At 47.4% G+C, this 21,586-nt stretch overlaps 1 protein-coding gene across 2 annotated transcripts in view; it reads left to right on the top strand.

Annotated features, from left to right (window-relative positions):
- Positions 1 to 21,586, top strand: part of ABCC8 (ATP binding cassette subfamily C member 8) — a 75,760-nt gene that overhangs the window by 3,207 nt on the left and 50,967 nt on the right. For both annotated transcript variants that reach the window (XM_029208063.1, XM_029208062.1), the window contains exons 3-7: positions 2,669 to 2,790; positions 8,604 to 8,770; positions 10,463 to 10,705; positions 11,613 to 11,801; positions 19,239 to 19,403. In XM_029208063.1, the coding sequence (XP_029063896.1) occupies positions 2,669 to 2,790; positions 8,604 to 8,770; positions 10,463 to 10,705; positions 11,613 to 11,801; positions 19,239 to 19,403 (886 nt within the window). The remainder of the gene's footprint in view (positions 1 to 2,668; positions 2,791 to 8,603; positions 8,771 to 10,462; positions 10,706 to 11,612; positions 11,802 to 19,238; positions 19,404 to 21,586) is intronic.

Raw genomic sequence — 21,586 nt, 5'->3', positions numbered from 1 at the left:
AAAGCAGCACAGATGCTAGAGATGGGAGGGATGCCTTGTGAGCCCTCCGGCCAGAATATACTCACCCGGCTGTAATGAACAAAACAACAGAGGGGAAAATACCCTTCCTGCAGAGAAGGTAGACCTGGGTCTTTGCTAGCATTTCTGCTATGCCACGCACCAGCTGTGGGACTTGGGACAAGTCACCCAGCCCTTCTGGGTCTCACTTTCTCTACCTGTGAAATGAGCATCATAATTCCTGCCTTGCCTGCTTCGTAGGGCAGTGGAGGCTGAAATTAGAGCATAGACAGGGTGCAGAGTGCAGAGTGGCAGAGCCCTGGGAAGCTGGTATATTCCCAGAATGTGGGAGACTGGATAGAATATGGTCGGGGACTCTGTCCTGCTGGCTGTCCAGCAGACCCTCCTGTGTGGGGCAGCACCTGTATCCCAAACCTCTCCAGCTCAGTGCAGATCGCCGTCTCCTCCCCAGAGAGCAGGTCAGCTCCTCCATAGGCACTTATCTGGTATTTGCTGGTTTCCATCTGTGGCCTGCACCCCTGGGCAGGGGAGCATGAAGGAGGATGGGAAGGGGAACGGACATGAGGAGAAGCCACAGTCCCTGTCCTGGCTTGGCCGACTTGCCGGAAGTGTACGGGACAGATGAGAGAGCGGGGCCGTTAAAGCAGTGGCCTTCGAACTTGAGTTTAGTTTAAGGTAAGCCTCATTTAGTGATTAAGTAAGGCATCTAACCTGTAGGGCTTCTTGTCTTCCTTTAAGTATTATTTCTCTGTGATGCTCTGAATTCACAACAACCAAAGCAGTTTAGGTTATTTAGAATTTTTTTAAAAATATAGAATGTTTTCCCAGACCACCGTACACTGGAAAAAGCCATATATAAAACTTTTACCTAATTTCTTATCTAAGTCAGTGTATATTATTCAGTAAAGCAGCCAAAATCTATTTAAGTCGTGTCATAAAATACTTATTTCAATTATGGTTATTCACTGTCTTATTTCATCTTATAAAATGTTATCATTTCTACCTTCTATTGCAAAAAAAATGAATGTACTTAAACTTATGAAATAACATTTTGGATGTCACTTAAAAATGTATGCAGGAGTACAGAGTTTTTCAAAATTATTTCAAGGAGTACAGAGGCAAGCGTTTTGAAGACCTCCTGGACAGGGTGTTGGTTGTTTCCAGTGCCCCCACTAGTGACTGCCTTGTACCTCCTGTAACAGTGCGAAGACCTTGCACTGAGACTATCCACTAATCAAGCTTGAAGAACGTCAACGTGTACAGTCTCATTTAACAAGAAATCTGGAGGCCACCTTTTTTAGTTGGTGTGGTGGCTTAGTAATGGCATCAGGAACCCAGCTTCTCCACATCTTTCTATGCCATACTCTGTGTGTCCACCATATCTTCTTATGGGAGATGGCTGCCCAACTCCAGGCATCAACTAAGCAAGGAAAAAGGGGGCATGCTGCCCACAAGCCTCTTCTTTATGCAGGAGATCATCTTCTACAGACATTCCTTACATCTCATTGACCAGAATTGGGTTGTATGGCCACTCTTAAACCAATCACTGACAAAGAAGTGTGCAATTGCATGGCTGCTTGAACCAATCACCATCCATTCCCTGGGGCTGGGCGCATGGCTGCTGGAGCAAACTTGTGGTTCTCCTAGCGAGGAAGAAGGGAAACACACTGCCTCTATGCTATATCCTAGTCCCACCAGACCACTTGGGGTCCCAACATGGCTCTCCTCATGCCCCCCACCTTCTCCGTTGAACTCCTGCTCGTCCTTCAAAGTTCAGCCTTGTGCCACCTCCTCTGTGAAGCATTCCCTGCTTGCCCACCCTCCCCTGTGTGCTCTCAGCCTTCTGTCCATCTGCAATACCACTTCCCTAGACTGCCTAGTCAGACAGTTAGCTCTGAGCATGGTTGCTTCCTTCCCTACTGTCAGCTTCTCGAGGGCAGGGACTCTTTGCACACTGGATAGAAGGAGCAGCGCAAGCAAGGGCAGCACTGAAGCAGAAGACTGGAGAAGGCCTCCTGGGAATGGAGGGGTTCCTAACCATAGCTTCACTAGAAAGAGCAGGCTGGGCAGTGCTGGAAAAAAGACTTGAGGCCACATCACCTGTGCCTTTGAGTTTTGCTTTCTATAGAAGGGAGCCTTGGAAGGGCATGACCAGGACCAGGCAAGTCGAGCCTCCTCACCAATCGTGGAGAAGCTGAGTTCTGGGAGGGAGCTCTGGCTCCCTATGAGGCTTATCACCAGACCAGAGCCCACCTACTGAGGCCTCTGTAGGGGGATAAGCTGGTTCTAAGCCAGAAGCTTTGCAGCTGCGACTGCCAAGGCCAGCTCCCCTATGCCAGATTCTGTAAGCGTGAACCCAGAGAGAGAAGGCCATGAATTTCAAAGCCTGAACACCGAGCTCTCATAGCATCTCTGTGTGAACGCCTGGGCCCCTTAGTTAACAGGTGTGTTTGGGGTCTGGGCTGGGCAGAGCTGCCAGCATATGGTATGGAACTATATGGTGACGTGTGCTCTGGAGGCCCCACTGTGTGCTGTGCCCTAAGCACGAGGCCTGGGCTACTCTGTTAGAGTACGACGCAGCTCATCTACATTTTCTCTCTCTCTCTCTCTCTCCCTGTCTCTCTCTCCGTCTCTCTTGTCCTTATCTCAGGGTGACCGAGTCCCGCCATCTCCACCTGTACATGCCGGCCGGGATGGCGTTCATGGCTGCTGTCACCTCTGTGATCTACTATCACAACATCGAGACCTCCAACTTCCCCAGGCTGCTGATTGGTAGGGAAAGGGGAGGAGTGGGGAACGGGGAGGGATAGGTACTTCCATTTGTCCCTTCAGATAATGTTTGCTGAGGACTTACTGTGTGCCAGGCACTGTTCTAAGTGCTAGAGGTTCAGAAGTAGAGAAGAAAAATTCTTGCCATTGTGGAGCTTCCAGTCTGGTGGAGGAGACACACAAGCAAAGACAGTAAACAGACAAACAAGCAAATAAGTAGTGATGATGCTATGAAGAGCACAGAGCTGGGTAAGGGGTAGAGAGTGAAGGCCGTGCTGCTGTCTGTGTAGGATGCTCAGGGGAGGCCTCTGGTAAGAGTGAGCATGCACATATTTGGGGGTACATGTTTCCATGCAAATGGCACAGCAAGCGCAAAGGCCTTCTGATAGGAACAAACTTGGCAAAGAGGCTAGTATGGTCGAAGGCAAATGAGCCCAAGGAAGAATGGTAGGAGATGAGGTCAGGGGCCAGGAGAGGAACAAGGAAGACTCCTAGGCTTTGGGCCAGAGTACATGGGTGAACAGCGGTATTAGTAACTGACACGGCAAAGGAGCAGGAGTTGGGGTGTTTAGGCCACAGTTGAGTTTGAAACAGCCAGCTCAAGTGTCAGGCGGTCAGTTAGATAAACAAGTTGGGCGTTCCAGAGGAGGTCTGATAGTCACGGCTTCATAGGTGGCATCTTGAGCCCAAATGAGGTAACCTGGAGGAAAGAGAAGGGCCCCAGGACCAGAGCCTGTGGTTTGCCAACATTTAGGAGTGCCCGCTTAGACCTTCTGACACCATGTGGCCGGGGTCCCAGTCAGAAACAACAGTGACGGATGTTGACATTTGCTGAGTGTGTGCTGTGTGCCAGGCTCAGTGCTAAGCTTCCTCCGTGCATTATCTCACTTAACCCCCACACTCTCCCTCTTGTACTCTTGCTATCCCCATTTTACAGATGTGAACACTGAAACTCAGAGAGGTTACAAATAATAACAGTGAACACTCATTTAGCACCTGCTATGTGTCAGGCACGATCCTAAGCATTTTACATATATTAACTCATTTAATCCTTACAACTCTATGAGGTAGGTACCATTATTATTTCCCTTTTATAGATCAGGAGACCGAGGCTCAGAAATTAAGTGGTTTGCACTAGTCTCACCAGCTAGTCAAGGGCCAGAGCCAAGTTTTTGTTTTTGTTTTTTTTTAACATTTATTTATTTATTTGGCTGCACTCGGTCATAGTTGTGGCATGCGGGATCTTTCATTGCGGCGTGTGGGCTCTTCATTGCTGCACGCGGGCTTTTTTCTAGTTGTGGCGGACAGGCTCAGTAGTTGTGGTGCGTGGGCCCTCCAGTTGTGGCACACGGGCTTAGTTGCCCCACAGCATGTGGGATCTTAGTTCCCCGACCAGGGATCGAACCTGCATCCCCTGCATTGGAAGGTGGATTCTTAACCACGGGACCACCAGGGAAGTCCTCAGATTCAGGTTTAGATCCCAGGAGTCTGGCACCCAAGCAGGCTCTTAAAAAGGCTGAGACTGTGTGTCTAAGGGTCCTCAGACTGTGCTTAGGCCAGAGGTATAAATCCACAGATCTGCCTCTGTGTGAGGCTCAGTCTGCCTGTCTAAGGCCGGGGCTGTACATCTGACTGTTAGGCTGTGGTCAGACCGTGTGTCATTAAGTCAGACTATGATTTTTAGGAATCATAGCATCTAATTGACATCTGGAGTCTGGAACTCTCTGCTAAGCCAGAGACAGCACGGTGTCATGAGTGGGTAGAGAAAGTTTCCCAAGCTAATCACAGGTCTACCTTCCTGTGTAAGGTGGGAGCTGGCTCCATCAGGATCATCCAGATGATGCCCCCACCCCAGGGGCCCCCAAGTGAGTATGGTTGGGGGACTAGGGAGCAACAGATGGAAAGGTGTTAAATACAAGCTTCGGAGAGCCTCCCACGCCAGTGTCTGAAGCAGCTCCTCATGCACAGAGACCTCTCATTAACCACGAGGCCTGGCTGACCAGTGCCCCTGGAAACACCCTGTCTGGGCATCTGGCGAGTTCATTTTCTCATTCTCCAGAAAGAGCATAATGTTCTCTCCGCAAAGCACAAATGACCACCCATGGATTGACCAGTCCTTCTCCAAGGAACAAAGACTAACTCCCCCCTTTGGTAGAGCTTTGCTCTCCACAAAGCCAGAAATTCTAGAACAGGGAAAAGGGAAGAGGATGCACCCCATGAGCTGCAGGACAGCAGGTATTAGGGGAATAGCTGGCCCTTTGAGGAAGCTACTGTCCGGTCACAGGTCTGGAGTCCTGCAGAAAGGTGACCCATGATGTGGCTTACATTGTCCCACGAAGTAACCTTGTTCCTGGACCCAGGTGAGATCAGAAGGTGTTCTGTGAGAATGTCACGTTTGAGCTGAGAACTGAAGGATAGGTAGGAACTAACTGCGAGAAGGGACAGGGGAATGCTTCAGGCAGAAGGAGCAGCATGTGCAAAGGCCCAGAGGCAGAAGTTGCAAAGCACATTAGGAAATCTGGGCAAAAAACAGCAGCTGAAGTGCAGAGAGCAGAAGGGAGCTGAACTTTGAAGGTTGGAGTGACAGGTGGGGCAAGACCTTGAAGGCCACACTACAGGCGTTGTTCTTTGTCCCAATGGCGATGGGAAGCCATTGAGGATTGGGATGTGTGTGTGTATGTGTTAACATATGCATAACATAAAACTTACCATTTTAACCACTTTTAAGTGTACAGTTCAGTGGCACTCAATGCATTCACGTTGTTGAGTAACTATCACTACCATCCATCTCCAAAACTCTTTCATCTTCCCATTAAACAATAACTGCACCCATTAAACAATAACTCCCCTCAACCCCTCGAAACCATCATTCGATAATACTTTCTGTCTCTATGAATCTGTCTACATTAGGCACCTCGTAGTATAAGTGGAATCGTACACTATTTTGTCCATTTGTGACTGGTTCATTTAACTTATTATATTCTCAGGTTTCACCCATGTTGTAGCACGTGTCAGAATGTTCTTCCTTTTTCAGGCTGAATGATATTCCATTGTGTGTGTGTGTGTATACACACACACACACACCATATTTTGTTTATCCATTCATCCATCAATGGGCAGTTGGGTTGCTTCCACCTTTTGGCTATTACAAATAATGCTGCTATGAACATGGGTGTGTTGAGACCATATTTGATTAAATGTATTGCTCTACGGAGGCTAGGTTGGAGGAGGGCAAGAGGGGAAGTGGGGAAACCATGAGAAAGCTCTTAAGGCAGTCCAGGGGAGACATGATGGTGACCTGACCCAGGTGGCCACCCAGGTGGACAGAAGTGAATGGATTCAAGATAATTAGGAGGTAAAATAGAATTTGGTAATAGGTAGGATGTGGGGATGAGGGAGAGGAAAGGGAGGGAGGAAGCAGAGGTAATGGGAACTCAGAGTTTAAAACTCACCAGCAGCCCCTGTGTTTTACTACTTTCTTTCCCTTCTCCTGTTCTCTTGGACATGCACTAAGCTTTTACCGAATGCTGCTGTGTCTGGCAACAGGCTGAGGGCTCAGCACTGTAGGATGGGACTGTGGAAATAACCCCTGGGCTTAGTCCTGGGTCCTCAACTAACTCCCTGTGTGACCTTGGACAAGACACTCAGGCTCTCTAAACCTCAGTTTCCCCATCTGAACAGGAATAGTAAGTCCCTGCCTAAGGCATAGGGTTCTTATAAAGATCAAATCAAACCATATCTGTTACGTGTTAGAGGCAAGACCAATCTGAGACATATTTTAAAGTCTTGGCCTCAGGAGGAACCCTCACGAAGGTCTAAAGAGGTTCTGGTACCTGGGATAGAGTCTGTTGGGAGAGTATAGGTGTGGATGCAGGGGAATGTCCCCCAGCTAGGGGATTCCTTGTGACCTGGAGACCTGACCCAGCTGAGGGACATCATCCCAGTCTTGAGGGCTGGGACCAGAAGCAGATGCTCCTGCCCTCTATCCTAATGCTCTCACTCAGGTGGCATTTGTCCCTCCCCAGTTCAATGTCTCAACCTAGTTCCCAGCCCAGAGCCAGGCTGGGACAGACCCCAGCTTTTGTCCCCAAGAGATGCCGTGGCATTTATGTCCTGGCCCTCCTAGGGATGAAGGCAGGATGACAGTCTCCTTCCCTCTCTGTGATTCCTCTAGAGAGGAGCTCTAGGCATTTAGGCTGACCTTATATCATATATAAGATCATATATATCATATATCGCAGAGCATATGACTCTAGGGGGTAATTGGGGAAGGACTGCCTATGCTAAAGCACCCCCTAAAGGGGCACTTAGTTACTGCTGTCTTTTGTTGTCACCAGCTGACTGTGGTTTATTGGTGGATTTGGATGGGGGTGGGTGGGAATTTATAGGTTAGAATCCACAGATGGCTCCTGGTATTTATGGTCCAAGGTCTGAAATCTGGAGATAACAGATATATTAACAGCTGATATCCAAAGAGCACCCACTGTGTGCCAGGCTCACTGTGCTAAATGCTCTCCATACATTGCTCATGATGACTTTTGAGGTAGTACTATTATTATTCCCATTTATGGCTGAAGAAACTGAAGCCTAGATGGGTTAAATGACTTACCCAAGGTCACATAGCTATTAAGTCAGAGGATCTGTGCCCAGGGGTATCTGGCTGCAGGCCCAGCTCTAACCACTATACACACTGCCTTTCAGGACTGTGACTCATTTTTTTGTATCTCCCACTCCCCAGGCTCCCTGAGGAGCATCATCATGCCGTAGTGGACTCTGGACTTGGGGGCCAGGGACCTAGGCCCTCACCCTCTGTCTGTCACTAACTTGCAGTGGGCTTGGTCATGTCACCTCCTCTCTCTGGGCCTCAGGTTCCTCATCTGTTAAATGAAAGGGCTAGATTGAAGGACCTTTAAGATCTTCCCAGCTTGGGAATTCCGCAAGGAAGCCATTGTAGGGTGGAGCCTACGTGCACAGGCTCTGGCACTAGGCTAGTCCACTTAATGGCTGTGTGACCTTAGATCAGTTACCAAACCTTTCTGAGCCTCGATTCCCTTGTCCGTTAAACTGAGCATGACGGCAGGACTTCCTTCACAAGGCTAATATAAGAAATAAATGAGGGCTTCCCTGGTGGCGCAGTGGTTGAGAATCTGCCTGCCAATGCAGGGGACACGGGTTCGAGCCCTGGTTTGGGAAGATCCCACATGCCGCGGAGCAACTAGGCCCGTGAGCCACAACTACTGAGCCTGCGCGTCTGGAGCCTGTGCTCTGCAACAAGAGAGGCCGCGATAGTGAGAGGCCCGCGCACTGCAATGAAGAGCGGCCGCCACTTGCCACAACTAGAGAGAGCCCTCACATAGAAACGAAGACCCAACACAGCCAAAAATAAATAAATAAATAAAATTAAAAAAAAAAAAAAAAAGAAATAAATGAGATAAATATGTTTAAAGTGCTTATTTGGTATGGTGCCTATAACTTAGTTAAATTCAAGAAATAATTCCACTATTTTTCTTCTTATTTATTGTAAAGGGAAATTTGGCTGACCACCTTGACTTATAAGATGATTATTATTTTTGAACATGCCTATCATGAATGTTTTAATGTATGCACAGTCGTCTCAAAATTACATGCTCATATATTCACACACACGGACACCCCCTTACTCAGAAATGCGCATACTCACACCCATAACACTTGCTTGTCCGCACACACAACTCTTCCCTGACACACTTATTTTCCATCCTCTTCCACACAGTTGCACACACACACGTGAATATGTGCACACACATCCTCCATGCTCTCTTGTCTCCCCTCGGCAGCCCTGCTAGTCTACTGGACCTTGGCCTTCATCACCAAGACTATCAAGTTTGTCAAGTTCTACGACCACGCCATCGGCTTCTCGCAGCTGCGCTTCTGCCTCACGGGGCTGCTGGTGATCCTCTACGGGATGCTGCTCCTTGTGGAGGTCAACGTCATCAGGGTGAGGGTAAGCAGGCCGCTCCTGGGCTGCCACCCACCTGAGGACACACCTGGGCCAGGGCGGGGCTTCTGACCCGTGTCCTGCGCCTGGGTGTGGGTCCCCACCCTCTTCTTAGCCAAACCCTAGAAGGAGTCAGCTTCTTTTACCTGCTCCCAAAAGGTGAGTTGAGGCCAGTGGGAAAAGTTTCAGGAGGAACATCCGGCCCAGCTGCCCTCTACCCCAGGCTCCCAGGGGGAGAGGAAGTGACAGCTGAGGCTGTAGGAGTCTGGGTTTAATCCCATAGAGAGGAAATAAAAGCTTCAGGTACTGGCTTCTCTGAGTTTGTTTGATTTTTTTTTTCTTTTTGAGGTCAGGGAGGCTTATTTTAATGTATTCATATAGTTACACATGAATGAGTAAATGTGGTAAATGTGGCTGCATACATGTCTTTTTTTTAAATCATTTTTGCTTGCCCCCTTTCCCTCTCTGAGAGTCATACCCTCCCCTCCCCCAACCTTTCTCTTCCCAGGTAACCCAGATTAACAGCCTAGTATGTGTCCTTCCATTCTTTGCTTTTATTAATATAATACCTTTTATTATACCTCTTTGCTTTTATTAATATAATACCTTTTATTATACCTCTTTTAAATACCTCCTTGCTTTTATTAATATAATTAATATAATGTGTTAAGAATTTCTTCTCAACACATATAAGTATTGTTTTTTTCTTTCAATATTAGTTTTATAAAAATGGGATCATATTATACATAGTTTTTCACAGCTTGCTTTCTCATCTAACAGGTATCCCTTGTGACTCCCTCCAAGTCTGATATGGTTAATTTCGCTTCCTTAATGGCTGCATAATATTCCATCGTATGGATGAGCCATAATTTATTCAGCCATTACCCTATTGATGGGCATTCACTTTGTTGCCAACTTTTTACCTTCATAAATAATGGCATATTCAACATTCCTATATCTTTATGTATTGCTGCTTTTATTTCTGGGAGAGAATCCAAGGAGTGGAGTTACTGGCTCAAAGGGTCTGTGTATTTTAAATGTTAGTTGATGCTGCAGATTACCTTCCGGAAATGCTGTAACCTACCAGCAGTGAATCAGAAAGCGCTTTCCCTTTCTCCAACCAGCAAGGGGGGCTATAGCCATTTCTAATTTGCGCCAGTCTGATGAGCATAAAGTGCTCCTTTGATCTGCATTCTCTGACTCCTCTGCTTTAGTTGGTGATTTGCAGGCTATAGAGGCTTCTATATTCCCTACCTCCACTGACCCTCACATCATCCCCTTTTTAGATGAGGATACACTTTAGATGAGATGTGTCCAAAGATGCCTTGCTAGTAAGCGGAAGAGGCAGGATTCAAACCCAGGTCTGCATGGCTCCACATTCTGCAAACCCTATATGAAACACAATGGCATCTTCAGAACTGTAGGAGAAGATGGTATATGGGAGATTCCTGCTCCTCCCCAACCCAACCCACCCCAGGGGATTCAGAGTGGCCCTCGATGAAGGGTTATGAGTCAGGAGGCCCTGGCACTGGTAGCCAAGAGGAGTTGGGGGATCCTCTTCCTGGGAATAGGCAAATGATGGCCCCATCTATTAGCGGTCAAGGGTGGGATGTCACAACCCCAGATCTTTGCTGAGGCAGAATGGAGGGTGGTGAGAAGGTGCACTTACCCATCCTCAGTGACCCGTGTGCCCCACAGAGATACATCTTCTTCAAGATGCCAAGGGAGGTGAAGCCCCCAGAGGACCTGCAGGACCTGGGGGTGCGCTTCCTGCAGCCCTTCGTGAACCTGCTGTCCAAAGGCACCTACTGGTGGATGAACGCCTTCATCAAGACTGCCCACAAGAAGCCCATTGATCTCCGAGCCATTGGGAAGCTGCCCATTGCCATGAGGGCCCTCACCAACTACCAGCGGCTCTGCGAGGCCTTTGATGCCCAGGAGGTCAGTGGGGGCATGGCCCCACCATCCATTCCCTGCCCTCTGGTTTAGAGCCACAGATGGGGACATCAGAAAGTATCAGGTCAAACCCTTGATGGGACAGTGGGGAAACTGAGTCCCAGTGAGAGGAAGAGGCTTGCCCTAAGTCACACAGTGAACCAGGGACAAGTCCAAGACCAAAGACTCATAGGACAGTCACAGCTGGAATGGCCCTCACAGTTTAGCTCATCTGCTCTAACACTTTCATTGTCCATGTGGGGAAACTGAGGCCCTGAAGGGAGGTACTGATTTCCCATGCCCTGTGCTCTTCCTTTTGGAGCCCAGTGACTGTAAAGGTGGGAATTTTCATCCATTTGGAGAGCAGGGGCATTAGTAGCCTGATCCTTACAATAACTCTATGATTTGAGCTAGGCAGGCATCTTTCCAAATCACTGATGAGGAAACTGAGGCCCTGAGAAAGGCTGTGACCTCCCCAGAGCTGGCCCACGGCTGGTAGGTAGTAGAGCCGGTTGCCTGACTCCCAGTCCAGTGCTCCTTCGCTGCTTCTGCCCTGGCATCAAGGGGAGACACTGAGGCAGACACAGCGGCACTGGACTGGCATATTTACTCCCTCAGCACAGTTCATCACAGCATTACAGTGCTGTGCTCACCACGTAGGCCCTGACCAGCTGTGTGACCTTGATCCATCATCTGGCCTCAGTTTCCCCATCTGGACCATGTTGGGTCCCCATGTGGACCCACACAACCACACACTTGGTGGTTCCATAATGTCTTCCTGGAGTTCGCCTTTTTGCAGCAGATGCCACTGGGTTTCCCCAGGCAGCAGGAGCCAGGAGCTCCCTGGGAAGCTGGGCCCTGCTGTGAACAGGCCCTCAGCCACTCTGACCTGGCCATGGGTCTCTCTGGACAGCGGAAGGACATGCAAAGCACACAGGGTGCCCGGGCCATCTGGCAGGCCCTCTGCCATGCCTTCGGGAGGCGCCTGGTCCTCAGCAGCACTTTCCGCATCTTGGCTGACCTGCTGGGCTTCGCTGGGCCACTGTGCATCTTTGGAATCGTGGACCACCTTGGAAAGGAGGATCGCGTCTTCCAGCCCAAGGTAGGCCACCGAGGGGTAGAGCAGGGCACCCTTTGCAAGGTTTTCACTCACGGGTGAGAAAGGGCAAGAGGCCGAAGTGTGTGAGCTGTGGCTGCAACGGGGCAGCTCCTTATGACGCACAGAGCCCTTAGCAATATCCCCCTCTAGGAGATGCTCTGCATCTGGTCAACAGAAATGTTAGAAGGCAAGCTTGTGCCCCTAGAGGATTTATGGCGCCTTGCTCTTTTCACCATACCATAGTCACCATAATACCTCTCTCAGTTACGTCATCATTCAGAAGGTTGCAGGAAGTGCATTTGTTTATCCAGTGTCTAGAGCTTCTATTTGTTAGCTTTTAGTTCATGTCATCTTAACAGACTCTAAATAACTTTTCGGGGATCTATCTTCTTCAGTTTTGTATATGCACAGCACTCAAGGTTCTGCAGGGCCATCTTGGTGGCTGCTGTTGGGGGGAGGAGAGTGGGAAACCTCCGTGTGTAGGGCTTTTTCTCCCTCCACTACAAATTTTATTAAAAGCTGCCCCAGTTTTATTAATATGTTAGACTTGCCCATTAAAATTTCTTTTTTAAAAAGAGTTCCATGTCTTAAAAATATTTGAAGCCCATTGGACTAGATGATATCCAATGGCCTTTCCAGCTCTAAAGATGCTACAGACTGAAATTTGTCGGACAACAGCGACAGAAAAATCTTTCTGGGATTTAGTTTCCTTCCTTGGGGCAATAACATCCACTCTGGGGGTGAGGGTGGAGTACTTAATTCTTCCATCTGTTTCTTTGCTGCCACTTAGGTTTAGATGGTCACGAAGCGGAAAACTTTTCACCTCTAATAAAATTCAGAGTCTTATTTTCCCAGCAGGAACATCATTATAACCTTTTAACCGCAAATAGACAGTCCAAAAATGATGCAGGGAATTACTAATTAGGGATCTGACTACTAATTTACGACTCTCCCTTGTGTAGTATTATTCATCTCGTGGGCTCCAAAATTGCAGATACCATTTAATCCTCAGGAGGTTCATATGAATTTTTTCCAGAGGTATAATTAATCAGCTGAGTACTTTTGGCCGGGAATATGAGACACTCCAAGTCTGTTTGTCTGATTTACTCAGCAAATGATTTTTTTTTTTTTTTTGCGGTATGCTGGCCTCTCACTGTTGTGGCCTCTCCCGTTGCGGAGCACAGGCTCTGGACGCACAGGCTCAGCGGCCATGGCTCACGGGCCCAGCCGCTCCGCGGCATGTGGGATCTTCCCGGACCGGGGCACGAACCCGTGTCCCCTGCATCGGCAGGCGGACCCCCAACCACTGCGCCACCAGGGAAGCCCAGCAAATGATTATTGAACCCTACCATGTGCCAGACCTGGGTTAGGCTGTCAGAATATAGAGGCAATGGTTACAATGAGGAGATTAACAATAATAACAACCATTTATTGACTGCTTGATACATGCCTGGCTGTGTGCAGAAGTTATCCATTTGCTATCTCATTTAATCCCTAAAACAGCCCTTTAGGGTAAGTTTTTTTTGTAACAGTTTTATTGAGATATAATTCACATAACCATACAACTTATAAGGTAGGTATTTTAATTCCCATTCTACAGATGAGGAACTTGAGGCTCAAAGAGGTTAAGTAACTTTCCCTAGGGTCTCTCAGCTAGTTAGTGACAGAGTCAAGATTTGAAACCAAGTCTCTTTCACTCCATAGTCTGGGCATTTACAATCATGATGCTAAATTGATTATTATTATCAAGCCATCACCGCTGGCTCCAAGGATTGTGAAACCCAATGGAGGAGAGAGAAATCTAAATAAAATATTTTTATACCATGTGTTAAATACTACTACTCGGAAGTAGATACAAGGAACTATGGGAAGAAGGAGTGACTAACTCAGCCAGTGATCATGACAGCTTCGTAGAGGAGAGGGTATTTGAATGGGACCTTGACAGATGCATAGGAGTTGGCTAGGCTAAGATGAGTAGATTTCTTGTTCAATCAAGAATGTGAGGACTATTAACTTTGAAATAAATTTTACGAAAACTTTACTGTACTTCACAATTTTTATGCTTTTAGAAAATGCTTAAATAATGTATCAATTTCTTAAAAAAGAAACTTGAGAAAGCCTAAAAAAAAAAAAAAACTTTGAAGACTCTTTTTGCTTATTTAGACTTCAGTGGCTTTTGAGCCGCTGAACTTTATTTGGCCTCAAAAGAGGGGGAAAGAGACTGCTTCTCTTGTCCGCGGGAGTGTCACCTTCAGGTTCAGTCTGACCTTAGGTGACCCCCAAATACTCCATATTGATAAAACTGCAGCAGCATGGAGCCAATTGTTAATATTAGGGGGAAGTGACACCAGCCAGAGCCCTTATCAGCTTGTCCACATCGTCTTCTCCTTCCTATGTCTCCCAAAACTCTTATGCCAGTCGCCTAAGAACTCTGACGGCAGATGTGTCAAAGAGGTGGTGAGAACAACACTTAGAATATTAGTTCATCTGAATGTTAGCTTTGCCTTCTCTTTTCTCTTTGTTTATACACAAACCCTGGGATTTGCTGCCCTCTCATTGGAACGCTCTTGTCTCAGTTACTTGTTGGCACATAAATCACCGAGACAGATGGCACTGCCTCAGTGGCAGCAGGCCTTATCAAATTTAATATTTGTTCCCTGCAGCCCAAATACGATCAGCAAATTACAGACATAGAAACGAGAGTTGAAAGTAAATATAGTCTCCAGTGTCAGCAACAAAGAGTCCTCAATCGTGTGGTTGCTTGGGATATGGCTTAATTCTCATTTGGGCTTCTGGGCCCAGAAAGTGGGGGAAAGGGGTCATTTATTAAAGTTACTTCAGGGCTTCCTTGGTGGCGCAGTGGTTGAGAGTCCGCCTGCCTATACAGGGGACACGGGTTCGTGCCCCGGTCCGGGAAGATCCCACATGCCACGGAGCGGCTGGGCCTGTGAGCCATGGCCACTGAGCCTGCGCGTCTGGAGCCTGTGCTCCGCAACGGGAGAGGCCACAACAGTGAGAGGCCCGCGTACCGCAAAAAAAAAAAAAAAAATGTTACTTGGTTCACCCCACTGCCTCCCGGCAGGCAGCTCTAACCCAGAGAGACAGGTGCTATTCTGGTCTTTATGAACAAAGAAGGAAGCTCTCTAGCTACACGTCACAATGTTTAACAACCCTCTCAGTGAGAAAGCCCTTCTTTCTGCTCAGCCTGAATCCATCCTGCTGCAGTCAGCACAGCCAGGCGCCCATTGTTTACTTTATTATCAGTGGCTGCCCTGTCCTGTCTTCCCTTGCCAGGATACTCACAGTTGGCAAGAATCATACCGCCCTTGGCATCTTCAAGGACAAGCATTTCTTATCTCTTCTTTTATTGTTGGAAGTGTCATATAGCTTGCTAGATCTTTGACACTCCTGTCCCCCTGCCACTCCCCAAGGAAAGCTGGGACCCAGGCTGTGCACAACCCACAAGAGATCTCTTTCCAGCCCCCTCTCTCACCCAACCCCCTCCAACAATCTGTCACCTGCCATGAATGCCTCTGATCTGTCAGGCGGGCAAGGATTTATAAAGAACTGCTGGCATCTGAAACCTGCCAGCACTGCTCTAGGCTGTGAGCTGAGTAGAGAGAAAAAGAATAGTCTGGGTTTGATCTCAGGGCCAAAGCTTCGAATGGCCTCTAAACCTCAGTGGGAGTCATGTGTAGGTTAGTGAGTGTGTGTTGTTTCTGAATGAGTTCTCCTGAGACCTGCTTATGGGTGTATGCGTATGTTCCTTCTGTTTGTCCCTGTGTCTCTTGGTATGTCTCTTTCTGTGTATATCTGTGTCCCCATTTGGACGCCTATATTTGTGGCTATCACTGTGGGTACTTTGAGAACTTATATGCATTTCTATGATTTAGTGATGTCAGCATGTGGGTTGGTCTCTTTACAACAATGCCCATGAGCTGCTCTGGTCTGGCGCGCATCACTAACCCCATCTCAGCTGCCAAGATGCATCTCCAATGTCACCTCCTCCAGGAAGCCTTCCTCTGGTTGAATTAGATGCTCCTCTTCTGTGCTCCCATAATATCCTATGCTTGCACCATCAAAGCACCCCTTTTCTTTTTCCTCAACTTGACCCTGAGTCTCCTAAGACAGGACCTGCATTGTCTGACCTCTATGTGCCCAGCTCCGTGCCTGACACCCAGGAGGCACAGGAGAGATTATTCTTCAATGAATAATGTAGATGTTACTGTTACTGCTTACACTTACTAAAAAAATTTGTTACCTACATTGTTACATTGGATTCTCATAACAACTCTGAAGTAGAAACCCTTAATGGCCTCATTTTTCAGGTAAGGAAACTGAAGCTCAGAGAGGTTGAGGAACTTACTAAGGACACAGTAGCTAACCTAATGAGTCAGAATTCAAACTCAGATATGGCTAACCTCAAAGTCTAAGCTCTAAACCACGATGTCAAATGGTTGTGGATGGATGGCTGGGTGCCTTGGTCTGTGAGTGGTCAAAGACAGTTCTCAGTGTTTTTATCCAGGGCCTCCCGGAACTGGGACCTACAAGCAATTCACTTTTTGGCCCTTGCCAAAATTGGAAGCAAGATCCCAAGTGTCCCCCTCTCCTTTAAGCTCCAGAGAACAAGGGAAAGGAGGCTTTCCAGTCATACCTCTGGCCAGGCAGGGGCAACGGGAATCAGACCTGTAGAGTCCTGGGTGCTAGGCCTACCTCTGCAACAAACTCCCTCTGCGCCCTTCAACAGTCACTTACATTCTGCAGGCCTCTGTTGGCTCGACTGTAAAATGGGGAAATGTATAGCTTCTATAAAGAGTAGATGGGGGATGAAGATCATATGCATTGATTAATTTAAAACATATTTATTGAGCGCTACTGGGGAAACCCCTGGAAACAAACACGATTTCCTCCCTGAGAGCTTGTGAAAATGTGAGACAAGGACATCTGATCTTCCAAAGCATTTACCACCCGCCAAACGTCAAGTTGTAAGTCCTTGGCCTTTTCTCTCCAGTCTTCACAGTGCTCTCACAGCCATTTGAAGCTTCCCAGGGCCTGCCTTCCTTGGGCAGCATCCTAGCCCTCTTTGGCTAGTCTACAACCCACTTCTTAATCGAAATGTAGCTATTCTGGCCTCCATCTCTTTTACGCTGTCTCTTTGAAGAGAGATCAAATAATGACCCAATCAATGACTTATACCTGCAAGCAGATTTTCATTTTAACAGGTCACAAAATTCTTGATCCAAATAAATATTATTTCTGACCCTAGGGTGTGTGTGTTGTTAGGGGAAGGGGTCAAGGCTTTGCCTTTAGACCTGAAAAGTGAGAACTTGTTGCTTTGTGGAAAATGTACAAGTACTGATGAGTGCATTTAATAAGTCGCACCCACAGCCTAACCAATGAGATCGGTTGAGTTTTCTAGCCCTCATTCCCCAGCGTATGTGCTTTCTGATCATTGTGACACAGTGAATGAGCGCCATTCCGTGCTGCTCAAGAGCTTTCATGGTAACTGGTGTTCTTGGTTGCATAGCGTTCCCATGAGCATCCTAATATACTTACCCATTCCCTGTGGTTAGGTATTTACATGGATTTTTGCACTCTCCCCCTGCTATAATCCAGAGATAGTACATCTTTGCACATACAGCTCTTTCCTTATGTTAAATTATTTCCTTTGGGATAAACCCCCATGATGTGCTTTGTGGCTTTAAAATAATGGACTCTATTCTCCAGAGCTGGGTCTCTACAGAGGCTGGTAGAACAGAAGAATTCCAAGGCATGTTAAACAGGACCAGGTTTTTCCCAAGCCCGGGTGACTACATTTTTGACCCAGAACCATGCAGGTGGGCATCTTTCAGTCCCCCACAAGTCACAAGCTTGTAGCTGACAGTAGGAGACTCAAGGTCAAAAGACTGGATGAGGCTTAAGTAGTGGATCTACGGTAGTGATTTTGGCATCATACAGGTTCATGTTCACGTGTTGTTTTCCTTTATCAACATGTGACCTTGGGCCAGCCACTTAACCGTGCTGAAACTCCATTTCCTCATGTGTAAAATTGGGCTAATAATGGTACTCTTCTCATTACGTATTGTGAGCGTTGCACCCGGTAAATATTGTATCCTGCCCCTTGCTTCCCTGTAAGGTCGGGTTCTTAAGCCATGTGGCCTAGTTTTAAGGTCCACTTTGCTGCTTCCAGCCATCCCCACCCTCTCCCTTCTCCCTTCTCCCTTTTCCTGTTGTACTATAACAAATGAGACAGAGTCAGGGGCTTCAGGTGTCAGTAGGACCCCCTTCTAAGAGACCTCACTTCTCCCTATATCTGCTTCCTCGCTGTCCCCAAAAGGGAGAGACCCCATGCCACAGAGGAAGGGCCATACAGTTGTAACCAGGACCGGCTCCATGGAGCTGTGAGAGCTGGTTAAAGGGGCCTGTTGAACCAAGAGACAAGATCTTCTCTACCATCAGAAAGGCCTGTATCCAGGATGTAGGAATTTCTGACTCTAGGAACAGGACTCCGCTTAGAATCCTGACCCTTTCAGCCTGCTCTGGTGTGGACATGCCATCAGGCTCCTTCTCAGCACTTTGTTCCCACCACTCTTTATCCCGCAGCAACAGTTCCCACACCCTTCCAAATCACTTGCAAAGTTCAGGGCAGAGTCTCCGGAAGGGGAGAGCTATGTCTTCATGGAAACACTGATGTGGCTCTGCTGGGGAGCCATGGACTTAATAAAGATCAAAGTTGTCCCAGGAGCTGTTGATGAATTTAGAAACACATGCTGTTGTTCCCTGGTATCTTTAGCAATGAAGTCAAAGTGTTTGGGTTTTTTTTCCCCCACTGCTTATCATCTGAGATCTTGCTGGAGGTGCAGGAAGCCTTACATTTAAAAGGAGGTCCCAGGAGCCCACAAGGCTGGGGCGCTTGGGTCTGAAATAGTCAAGTATAGGCAATGAGTTCCCATCTCTCGCCTGGGAGCACTACTGCCATGTTTTCTGCTGGTCCTTCTCCCCAGAAGTTTCTATAGTGCGCGCTGTTGGTGAATGTGGGACAAGGCCTCAGCTGATTCTGTTTTTGTAGCAGAGAACATACGTCGTGGGATCTGTTCTAGCAGTTCTAGTTTTGGCTGCTCTGTGATTCGCTCTATTTATTCTTGTCCTATTCAGAGTGAGCTCCCCTGGCCTGGTGGCCGAAAAGCTGAGTCATATGTATGGGCATGAGGTTAGAACTGGGCCACATTCTGTTCACCTAAGTTTATTGATGGGGAGAGTATAGGCAACCCTCCCTATAGTTAGAAGAATGCTAGTCTGATTTTTCACTCATAAACAGTTGCCCAGGGCTTGCAAGCATGGAGGGTCCTATAATAATGGCCTCTATGGCCCAGTAACAGGTACCAATGGCAGTCATTTTGCTGGCCACGACTGCCACCTCTGAATTTCTCTTTCCAACAGACACAGTTTCTCGGGGTTTACTTTGTCTCATCCCAAGAGTTCCTTGCTAATGCCTACGTCTTAGCCGTGCTTCTGTTCCTTGCCCTCCTACTGCAAAGGACATTTCTGCAAGCATCGTACTACGTCGCCGTTGAAACTGGAATTAACTTGAGAGGAGCCATACAGGTACTTGAATGATTATTCTTTTCACTTCACAATAAGAACTGCATTATTTGTCCTCACGGACACTCAAGAATGATTCTGCTGTGCATTTATTTTCTTGTTACCCTTTAACAGTGTTTTGAAACGATAACCATTGACAAGGCAGTGTGACATAGTGGAGAGTGCCTTGGGCTGGTCTTGGGAAATGTAGTAGTTCTAGCCCTAGTTCTGCCTTGGACTAGATCTGAGATGTCAACTGCTCAGCCTTGAATGGGACAGACATCACTAATCAATCACAGCACTTTTTCCTGCTGAATGCAAGTGCAGCCTAAGAATCCTTCTATAAATATTGTTCCAGGGCTCTGTTACCAGACAGTCTTCTTTGGTTACAAAGAAGCATGTTTGACATACCAAGACTAGATAGACTGTAAGATCTATTTGAACTCTTAAATCTTGGGTCATGACGAGAGAGACGTACCCGGCCTGGTAAGTCCCTGGGTCTAGGTTCTTGTTCCTGTCTGCTGTGGCTTCCTTCTCAGAGTCGGTTGAAAGGATGGTCAAGGTCAGGAAGGATTCAGGGTCCCATTAGGCAAGGTGGTGATGAGCCCCAGTGTTTTTTGTTTTTTGGTTTTTTTGCGGCACGCGGGCCTCTCACTGTTGTGGCCTCTCCCGTTGCGGAGCACAGGCTCCGGACGCGCAGGCTCAGCGGCCATGGCTCACGGGCCCAGCCGCTCCGCGGCATGTGGGATCTTCCCGGACCGGGGCGCGAACCCATGTCCCCTGCATCGGCAGGCGGACTCTCAACCACTGCGCCACCAGGGAAGCCCCAAGCCCCAGTGTTTTCATTAGAATTTTGGTTCCACTGTTGGAATGGAGAGACCCAGTGTGATAGTGGTTTAAATAGGATAAAAGTTTGTTTTGCACATTTACTCAGGGCTGATGCGGCAGCTATACAATCATCAGAGACCTTGGCTCCTTCTGTAATGTTGCTTTGCCAGCCTTCTTACATGACTTTGTCTCATGGTTTAATGTGACTACTGAAATTGCCACTATTGTGTCCACATTTAAACCGACAAGAAGAAAGATGGGACAATAGTAAGACCTAATGTCTTTTCAAATCATGATGCAGAAGTTGCGCAGATCCTCTCCCATCCCACTGGGGAGAAACTGGCCACATGGCTATACCTAGAGAGGCTAGAAAGTGTGGTCTTTATTCCTTTTCTTTTCTTTCTTTTTTTTTTTTGGCCGCACCATACGGCACGTGAGATCTTAGTTTCCCAACCAGGGATCGAACCTATGCCCCCTGCAGTGGAAGTGTGGAGTCCTAACCACTGGACCATCAGGGAAGTCCCTGGCCTTTATTTTTGACAGCCATATATGCCCTGCTAGAAATTCTTCTTACAGAAAGAAAAGAATGGATAGTGGGGGGCAGCTGGTAGATTCTGCCATACCCAGCAATTCCCATGAAGTCAGTAGAACACTAGGAAGTTGTGACTAAATCCCAAAGCCAGCTCACTCTTCAGAAATGTTTCTCAGAATCATGAACATTGATTGGTCCTCTGGGAGCCAGGATCAGAGGCATTGCAGAAAAGGAACTGAGAAGAGAAGGGTATAGCCTGGGCTGGAGACTGTGTCTGGGTCCAAACTCTGGTTATCTTGGTATAGTCCATGTGAGTGGCGCCCCCTGGAGTTGTATAGTGCACAGCTTGTGGAGCTGTCCATCTCCAGTGGTTTTTCATTTCCTCATGAATGTCATCAAGTGAGAATGGTAGAAAGATCCCAGGAAAATCTAAGACCCTCTAAGACTCATAGGGGTTCAGATCTAGGAGAACCAAGCTATTGCTAGTTCAGAAAACCTCTCTAAAATCCCAAACTCTGTCCAGACCCCCTCCAGTGACAGGCAGGCATGTATCACCACAAACAACAGCCACCTTCATAGTCAAGCAGTTTTGTAATTAAATCTACTTTCTATTTCTGTCATAAATCACACACTAGCCCAATATTTTCCAATTATACTAAAAAAGCCAAATATGGTTTTTTAATGTATTAGCATGTAATCATTTTTATTAAACTGTCTGAATCTTTTGCACGAATTCATTATGTCCCCGAAAGAAAATGCTGGCATTAATTATGGGAGCAAATTAGAAAAAAACTTCTTCCTTTCGGAGATTTACAGAAATCTATAGATAAGGGTTTATGTCTTCATG

This window comes from Monodon monoceros, unplaced genomic scaffold (assembly GCF_005190385.1).
Source record: "Monodon monoceros isolate NGI ecotype Baffin Bay Population unplaced genomic scaffold, NGI_Narwhal_1 Super_Scaffold_7, whole genome shotgun sequence".
Lineage (NCBI taxonomy): Eukaryota > Metazoa > Chordata > Mammalia > Artiodactyla > Monodontidae > Monodon > Monodon monoceros.
Note: the sequence above shows the minus strand (reverse complement) of the source record. Positions and strands in the feature narration are given on the sequence as shown.